This window comes from Vicugna pacos, unplaced genomic scaffold, assembly GCF_048564905.1.
Source record: "Vicugna pacos unplaced genomic scaffold, VicPac4 scaffold_21, whole genome shotgun sequence".
Taxonomy (NCBI): domain Eukaryota; kingdom Metazoa; phylum Chordata; class Mammalia; order Artiodactyla; family Camelidae; genus Vicugna; species Vicugna pacos.
Window position 1 is genome coordinate 13656173 of NW_027328742.1, and position 10053 is coordinate 13666225.

Here is a 10053-nt window from a genome sequence, read left to right on the forward strand (position 1 = left end):
TGAGATTTCTATGAATCTGTTCACTGTACAATAAAATTTTCTATAGATTTTTTACTTAGAATGAGATTTCAGACATAAGAGTAACCATAAGAAGTTATGCCCATTCTCTTACTTTTCAAATGAAAATGCATTTAAAATAATTAATTATCTGGTCTATAGGAATTTATGCCAATTTTCCTGTTTCTCAAATGAAGAATTGCATGAAAAGCTATTATATGTTTATATAACTAGTATAGGACAAAAGTTCAGCCTCTCCACCCGTCCAACATTCCCAGTTCAGAATTCTTCAGCTGTATTAACAATACCCCATGTGAAAACCAAAGATGCATAGCACAAATATTTTTTCCTGATTTGCTAGTTTCTACAAAAAATACAACATTATAAATTTGTTCCATTTGATATATTTAACAAATTCTCTTTATTCAAGAGAACAATATTATATCCTAACCTTTTCAATTTCACTGATTTAACATGACCTAAAGTCTGGTTTGGTCTCTAAAGACTGATTCTCAAGTGAATTGCTCTTTTTTTTAAAGCCTATGAGACCTCATTATATTTTTTCCAACTGTTTAAAATTTAATAATAATAATAATGTAATTCAAGATAGAATCCCAGAGGTATCATGCATTCTAAATAAACACACTCAGAATAATTGAAACATTATAGATCATCTTGCCAGCAGCAAGGATTATATGCAGTTATACTGGGCAGACCTTGGGTAAGTTGGTCATTGCTGGGAAAGGAATAGCTCCTTAGAACACAATGAACCCATTAGGCAATGCATCCTCATGAGAAGAACATGCACCTTGTAGTCCAAGGATGGCGATGTACAAGGTGTGGGTTCTCACGAGGTTAGTTACCAATTAAATAAGGACAATGCTACAGAATTTGGAGACTTTTAAACTCTTAAACAACATGCAAAAGGTAATAATAAATGGCAGGTGCATGCCTATCTTTTCCCTTCCTTCTCTGAGTCTGAAGACCTCAGTTCTTGTCCCAACTCTACTAATAAACTTGAGGGAGCAATTTATAAATGGGGGTTATCCTACATAACTGGTAACTGTGATATGGACAGGTAGATACACAGATGGAGAGGCAGAGATAGAGATGAGCATGTATGCATTTCAAATAAGTGTAATAATTTCATAATTTTCAGTTACACAGAAAAAGATTTTGAGTTTGCAACTCATGCATACCATTTTAATACATATGTGTATTAATATATATATGCCATTTGAATGCTTAATGACAAAAACTAGAAAGCTGCTACTAACAGCTAGAGGGGGAAATTTAATACATATACTCATTGCTCATAGAACACAGGGCTAGCTTAATCCATAGTTCTCAAACATTAATTTTTTCATTGTTTATTTAAACACATTTGCCTACTATTGGACCATTTCATTTGCTCCCAGTTTTCTCACAAAGCACCTGCAGCAGGTTTTGAATCTGTCTTCTAGATACTGGCCGCCTGCCATTACTGTCCTTGACCTCCTGTCTTGGCAGGCTGGAGCAACCACTGCATCACAGCTCCTCTAGGAAAGGGCCTAGATTGCTTGGCATCTAAAAGCCTGCTGGGTCTGACATTTCCTGGGTCAAAAAAAGATCTCTGGCAATTTTTTTCAGTTCTGTATACCTTAGTTTCTTCATCAGTAAGAAGGTGAAAATAATATCAACTGCTAATTTTATTGTCATAAGATCAAAAAAGACATTGGATAAAAACATTTAAGAGTAAAAGATTTTTGAATTAATAGTTTTCAGATTTCCTACTACTTATTTGAATATGATGAACATTTAGAAATCTATCTACAGTAAAATTTAAGAATTTCAGGTTAACACTGAAGATATGCTACAAAACTATTAATATAAAAGAAAAAATTTGTCATGATTTTCCCTGAAATATGATGATTTTGTTAATTGATTTTGTCCTTTTTGAGAAAGACTGCTTTCAATTAGCCAAGTAGTTCAAATTTCTTAACCTATGAATCTACCTAAGAAACATATCACAATGAGACATTTCCCCCCAAGAGATGAGATTATGAAGTTCATTTTAGTGGTAAATAATTCAGAATACTTCAAACACTCATATGGGCACTAGATAAGTACAAGTTATAGCAATAACAATATGAAAACTTAAGTTGTCACTATTCATACACATGGAATGCAAGATGGAAATATACATAAGACACTGACATCAAGTGTGTGGACAGAGAGCACAGCACAGACCATGAAGACTGATTAAGAGGAATAGGAAGGAAGGAAGGACCACAGTATCACCTCATAGATAGAACAACAGGTAACATTTGACACATACAATATGAGCATTTTTCTGTTTGCATACATATCCCTAGGTCATTACATGTGATGTGATATACAGGAATTATTTATCACTGTATAACCTGTTTAGCATGCTGCTTTTAAAACTTGATTATATCATGAACGCTTTTCAATATCAATAAATGTAGACCTATTTCAGCTTTTAAAGTTACCATTTACTATTTTACTGAAGAGCCATGTAAGATCTAAACAACTATTAGAATATATCTAGACAATTTCCTTTTTTGGAGTAAGTAAACAGAACAATTCAGGCACTTGCATACTTTCATGACTTTCCTAAGTTCCTAGAGTTAAAGTCATTATAGCAAGTGGCAGGGCTATTTTAAACAGTTTTGATGCTTACTCTTACACTGCCCTCCAGAAAGATGAAAGCAATTACGCCTCTATTGGATGTGTAAGCCCATGCCACGTTCCCATGCCTTTACCAACAGTGGGTATCATCTATCATTTAATTTGATCAGTCTGATGGAAACCTTATTATTGGCTAGTCATTTCATGTTTAATTAAATTTTCTCCTTTGTAATTAGTAAGTATGTTGGGAAAAGACACTCATTATATATATATATTAATATAGTGTAGGGAGAGACATCATTAATTTAAAGTGCTGGTCTAGCATACAGTATAATCACATGTATATGTATCCTCTACCAAAATTATTTTGTATTATTTTACTTATAATACCACTGACTTTTATTTAACTATACCAGTGCAGTGAGTAAAAAGTTGAAGTGTTATAAATGAGGTGAAAGAAAGGGCAGAAAATTATGGTCATTAAAAAAATTAATTTTAGGTATTTAGCGTTTGATCTATTGCCATTTAAATCATTTTTTCAAATAGAGCCATGGGAGTGAGACTTGCAAGTGGAATGATGGCAGTGTCCCTGATCCCAAGGTCAAGAATCTAAGAAGATATATTGTTATTTTTTTTAATTGAAGTGTAGTTGATTTAAAACACTGTGTTAATTTCTGTTGTGCAGCATAGTGATTCAGTCATATATATATATGTGTGTGTATATATATATATATATATATATACATATTATTTTTCAGATTCTTTTCCATCATAGTTTATTACAAGATTTTGAATATTTCCCTGTGCTATACAGTAGGACCTTGTTTTATCTGTTTTATACATAGTAGTTAGTATCTTCTAACTCCAAACTCCTAATTTATCTCTCCACTCTCCTTCCCATCCCCATAACCACGTTTGTTTTCTATGTCTATGAGTCTGTCTCTGTTTTGCAAATAAGTTCATTTGCCTCATTTTTTAAGATTCCACATATAAGTCGTATCATATGCTATTTGTCTTTCTCTGACTTGCTTCATTTAATGTGATAATCTCTAGGTCCATCCATGTTGTTTTGAATGACATTATTTCATTCTTTTTAATGGCTGAGTAGTATTCCATTGTATATACGTATACCACATTTTCTTTATCCAGTCATCTGTCAATGGACATTTAGTTTGCTTCCATGTCTTGACTTGGCCCTTGTAAATAATGCTGCTTTGAACACTGGGGTGCATGCATACCTTTGAACTTGAGTTTTCTTCGCATATATGCCCAGGGGTGGGATTGTTCGATCATATGGTAAGCCTATTTTTAGTTTTTTAAGAAATCTGTATACTGTTTTCCATAGTGGCTTCACCAATCTACATTCCCACCAACAGTGTCCACAGTCTCTCCAACATTTATCATTTGTGGACACTGTAATGATGGCCAGTCTGACAGATGTGAGGTAATACCTTATTAGAGTTTTCTTTTGCATTTCTCTGATGATTAAAGATATTGAGCATTTTTTCACAGGCCTATTAGCCATCTGTATGTCTACATTGCAGAAATGTCTGTTTAGGTCTTCTGCCCATTTTTTGATTGGGTTCTTTCTTTTATTGTTGTTGCATGAGCTGTTTTTATATTCTGGAAGTTAAGCCCTTGTCAGTCACATTCTTTGCAAATATTGTCTTTTCTTTGTGTTTGAGGTTTCTTTTTCTGTGAAAAAGCTTATAAGTTTAATTAGGTCCCACTTGTTGATTTTTGCTTTTATTTCCATTGCCAGAGCTAATGTGAAGATTCTCCTTGGAACACATCCATCATAAGATCATGTTGGGTCAGAACCAGCTTCTAATATCTGCTTGATTATTGCCAAGGGAGACAGGAATAAACAGAATATGTACTCTGGGGGGTTTTATTGTAAAAATATTTAAAAATCTGTACCATGCCAAAAGCAATTATTCAACAGTGTCTGACTTTATCCCCTTGGGACTTACAGATAATCCAGAGCTTCAAGCCATTTTCTTTGGTGTATTCCTAGTAATCTATTTAGCTAGTGTTGTGGGTAATCTTGGTTTGATTGTGCTAATACAAGTCAGTCCTCAGCTTCACATACCCATGTATTTTTTTCTCAGCCATCTGGATTTTGTTGATTTTTCTTTTACATCCTCTGTCAACCCCAACACCTTGGTGAATTTCCTATGTGATTTTAAAAGCATAACATTTTATTCATGCACCCTTCAGGTGTGCTGTTTCATCACATTTGTAGTTTGTGAGCAGTATTTGCTCTCAATCGTGGCATATGATAGGTATGTGGCCATTTGCAGCCCTTTACTCTATGTCATTCTCATGCCTAAAAAACTCTGTAACGGAATCATCACTAGCACGTATGTTTATGGGTTCAGTGTGGGTCTTGTACAGACAGTGGCAACATTCCAGTTGTCTTTTTGTGGCTCCAATATGGTCAATCACTTCTACTGTGATGATGTGCTCCTGGTTGCTCTGGCCTGTTCTGACACTCAGGTCAAAGAGCTGATGTTGTTAGTCATCGCTGGGTTCAATACGCTCTGCTCTCTACTGGTCATGATCATTTCCTATGTCTTCATCCTCCTTGCCATCCTGAGGATCCATTCTGCTGAAGGAAGACAGAAAGCCTTTTCCACCTGTGCTTCCCACCTGACCTCCATCACCATATTTTATGGGACAATCATTTTAATGTACCTACTGCCCAAGTCAAGCCATTCTCTGAACACAGATAAGTTTGCTTCGGTGTTTTATGTGGTGGTGGTTCCCACGTTGAACCCATTGATCTATAGCTTGAGGAATCAGGAAGTAAAAAGTGCACCGAAAAGAATTACAGAGAAGTTGTTTGGCTGTCAAGTAACAGAAAAATCACTGGACAGGGAGGCATCAGAAGACAAGGAATTGTGGCTTATTTAGAGTCACCATGCTGATAAATGAACCAACTTTGTCACTTCCAGTGCTCAGATCCACTCAGAATATGTCTCACCCACTGTTTCATTCTTAGTGATTTCCACGTGAAACACATTTTGTAAATTTTGAGTTACTGAATTATAAAAGGGAAGAGAAAAAAAAGAGAGAGACAGAGAGAGATCTTAATCCTGTTTGACCACAAAATCCTCTTCCTCATTAAAGAAGCAGTATTGGAAAAGAGAGGCTTTATCTGAATTCTGTGTCATCTATTGAGAAATCTGCATTGTACTGAAATGGTAAATCAACATCTGGTATCTTATGTTTCAAGCGTGCTGTGCAGGTAATCCTGAAAGCATGTTGATGCTTAAGAGCAGGGATATTTGGTTTTAACATTCTAGACACCCTTCCTAGCATTCCACTTCCTGCAACTCAGCTACAAGGGTAGCCTGACATTGAACACTTGGTGACACTTATGCTGTGTCAGTTTAGTTCATTGGAGCCATTTCACACCATTTTAAATCATAACCTGTTCTATATAAGTGTGTGATTAGGAACGTGGATCTTCATTCACACAGTTTGGCTAACAATTTTAGCTTTTCCAAGTAATAGCTGTTATCTTGGGTAAATTATTTCACAGTTCTGTTTCTTAGTTTCTTCATCAGCAAAAGGAGGTAATAATTCCCTTTGTCTTGGACTAATTGTGAAGGTTAAATAAGCCTACAAATATAAAAGGCATCACACAGCTCCTAGCAAAGAGCAAGCACTTCACATATGTTGACTCACACCAAAAGAGCAATATTAATTATTTAAAGCATTGTTATTGTGTCAATGATCTCTTTTATTTGGTTTCAGGTAGTAGTCTTTTTTTTTTTTCAGAAACAGTTGACAACATTATATGCTTTATTTTAGAATCAACAAAATGAAAATATAAAAGCTAACAAGTTATTTTATTGTAATCTTTAAAGCAATTTAATTATTTTTAATTTCTTTTTGTGTGTGTTTATAAACATATTTTTAATGTATTTTTATTGAAGTACAGTCAGCTTACAATGTTGTGTCAATTTCTGGTGTACAACACTACCCTTCAGTCATATATGAACATACACATATTTGTTTTCATATTCTTTTTCACCATAAGTTACTACAAGATATTGTATGTAGTTCCCTGTGTTATACAGTATAAACTTGTTGTTTATCTATTTATGAACATATTTTAAACTGAATTTTTGAGTCCTTCATTTCTGCTATTAAAATAAGCGTATTTTTTTCTTGAAAAAATATTAAGCTGCTTTTGTTACATTTAGTAAAATTGCCTTAATAAATTATGCATTTATTTAGTTTCAAACTTTTCAAAGTAAAAATAAAGCTACCATCTACTGAATGTCTTTCTGTGTGTCTGGTGCTGAATGAAATGCTTTAAATGGACAGTCTCAGTTAATTATTTATAACAACCTACTGAGATAGATATTTTAAAAATAAAGAGATCCAAAACAATTTATGTAATTTATTAATGAACATGTAGCTAAAAACTAGGGAAAAAACACAAGATTTGTGTTTAATTTTGTTAAATCTCAGTTTTAACAAAATAAGTGAAGAGATGATGAAGGTGGAGAGCCTCTGCCACATACATGGTCACCTTTTCCCTTTACTTTCTTCTCCAGAGTCCAGTACAACATGAAGGGCCCATTTGTAGTGCCAGATTCAGGCTCACATACCTTTCAAATTATTTTCTAATTGAAAGATTAACTTAAACCTAGTTTTTGGATGACATCTTGTGAATCACCCATTTTTTCTTAGTTTTTAAAATTGTGTAAAGATGTGGAAACATCGATTCAATTAGTGTTTAAACATTGCTGTTATAAATATTATGAAGGAAAAAGATAAAATGAAATTCCAGAAAACTGGTGTTCCTCAGTGAGGCATTAAGATTCTGTAGGTCTGAACTTCTTTACCTCTAAGAGAGTCTGGCTTTGCTGCGCCTGTGGGTCTTGTATGTGATATGTGATAGGATGTGTGTGGATAGCTGTCTATATACATATACACTCACAAGACACAGTATGGTAAATAGAAGTACCATGTTTCTCTGTCAAAACTATTTTAAAACGTTGAGAATTCATTCAAGTGACAAGATTTGAAAAGCACCTCATGGCAGCATAAATGAGTTATTTACAAATTAGTCTCAGAAGAAGAAGTAATCTCCTTGTACTGCAGACTTCAAACAGCATTTTATATAGTGACTGTAACTGTAAGCATCTCCTTCTAAAATGGTAAAATAATAAGATAATACTAAGTGACTAATTTAACTATTTGTATGAAGTGTCAAAATAATTAAAGCATGTCAAATCACTAATATTTTCATATCATGATCCTATAAGGGTGATTGAATAAATGACATTATAAACAAAGGTTATTTCTATTTGAACAATATGCAAATGCATCAATTATTTATTTTAAAACACAGTTTCTTATAAACCATGTTCTTCCACTTATATTTTAAAAAATCCAATAATGACATTTTTAAGTCCAGATAATCTATAATACTCATAGTGGTTAAGAAAACAAAATTCAGAAAGGCTTGCATTTGCATTTAGAATTTTCATATTACTAATTATGTAACCTTACAGAATTTATGAAAAATTGAAACCCAGAGGTGAAATCTTACCCAACTCTGAGATTTGTTTTATTGTAATAAGTAACACTACTTGATTCAGTGCCCAGCAGGTAATAGAAACCTAATCAGGCTTTTCCTTCTTACTTAAAGAAGTAAATTTTTGAGAGCTCAATGAATTATTTTTTAGTTATACATAACAAACACTTATATAGCAAACAATTACATAGCATTTATTATCACAGGATATTGCTATAAGTGTTTTATAAATATTAATCTGTTTAGTCTTTAAAACCAAACAATGAGTTGGGTCTTATTTATTTTCCAAAAATGGAAAGAGAGTCACAGAGTTCAGATTCATTGCCCAAAGCTGCACAGTCAAAAAAGGAAGAAGACACAATTCAAATTTAGGCAGTCTTCGTTCCAGAGTCCTCAGTTCTAACAAAGACACAGTGATGCCCTTGCTTGGGATACATGTATGTATATTTGAGACCATGTTTGTGTTTCTATTCAAACATAATTTCACTGCTCTCTAAAGGCTATGGTGTCCTGAACAGGACTTGGAATCAAACTGACTTTCCAGAATTGGCCAGGGACCTGGTAGATAATATCAAAGCCACATTTCCAGTTGATTGGGAAAGAATTACAAGAAATGTCAGAAAGAGAAAACTTGATTCATTTACCTTCTTGTATTTAATAAGCTATTATTACTATTATTTTCTTAATTTTAACATCTTTACAGTTTCACAGCCTTTCTCTAAGGCTTTCTTGAAAGGTGTCTCTCACTTCTTTGTTTCTTAGGCTGTAGATTAAGGGGTTCAACATGGGGATCACCACCATGTAGAATACCATGTTGTCTGTGTCCAGGGAGTGGCTGGATCTGGGCTGTAGGTACATGAATATCAGCGTGCCATAAAAGTCAATGACAGCCACCACGTGGGAGCCACAGGTAGAAATGGCCTTGTGTCACCCCTGGGTAGAGTGAATCTTCAGGATGGCAGTAGTGATAAAGATGTAGAAGGTGAGGACAATGGAAGAGGAGCAGATCATATCAAAGCCAGCAAAGGCAAAGATCAGAACTTCCCTCATGTGTGTGTCTGAGCAGAACAGAGCCAAGAGAGGGAGGTCATCACAGTAGAAATGATTAATAGCATTGGGGCCATAGTAAGTTAGGTGGAAGGTGATAATGGTATGGAAGAGGGTGACCAGAAAGCTGTATATGTATGGAACCACCACTAGTTGAATGCAGACCCTCTGACATCAGTGTGGAGTAATGCAGAGGTCTACAGATGGCCACATAGTGATCATAGGCCACGGAGGCTAAAAGGAAACACTCCGTGATCATGAAGGTGAGAAAAAAGCACAGTTGTATTGCACAAGCATGGAAAGAAATCATATTGTGTTCCACAATAAAATTCACCATCATCTTGGGAGTGATAGCAGAGGAGTAACAAAGGTCAACAAAGGCCAAGTGACTGAGGAAGTAGTACATCGTTGTCTGGAGCCAAGCATCCATCCTGATCAAGGATATCAAGCCAAGGTTGCCCAGCACTGTGACCAGGTAGATGACTGAAAACCCACAAAGCATGGGGCCTGAAGCTCCAGCCAGTCTGTAATTCCACTGAGAATGAATTCAGTGACGTGGGTGGCATTATCTCCAGCCATTGAGTTTGATGAAGGCTTCAGATTTTGCTATAAGGTGAAGAGCAAGAATGGTATTTTTTATGGCCTGTGCCAGTGTTGGGGGAGGTGATCACTAGCATCTTCTAGCCTTGAATTTTGTTACCTTGTGGGCAAAAAGTACACCTTAGCTCTCCAACGACATGCCATTCTTGCCCCAGGGAAAGAGATCTTCACTCTCAGAATACAACTCTTAAGCATTATTTTGTTTTGTGATTTTAGAAACT

At 34.9% G+C, this 10053-nt stretch overlaps 1 protein-coding gene and 1 pseudogene across 1 annotated transcript; one reads left to right on the forward strand and one right to left on the reverse strand.

Annotated features, from left to right (window-relative positions):
• Positions 1-819: 819 nt before the first annotated feature.
• On the forward strand, positions 820-5544 carry LOC102535637 (olfactory receptor 5AL1-like). The gene is made up of 2 exons (XM_006219358.3): positions 820-851; positions 4482-5544. The coding sequence occupies exons 1-2, from the start codon at positions 820-822 to the stop codon at positions 5542-5544; spliced, it is 1095 nt and encodes a 364-aa protein (XP_006219420.2).
• A 3315-nt stretch (positions 5545-8859) lies between these two features.
• Positions 8860-9811, reverse strand: LOC140694401 (olfactory receptor 8U3-like; annotated as a pseudogene).
• Positions 9812-10053: the final 242 nt, after the last annotated feature.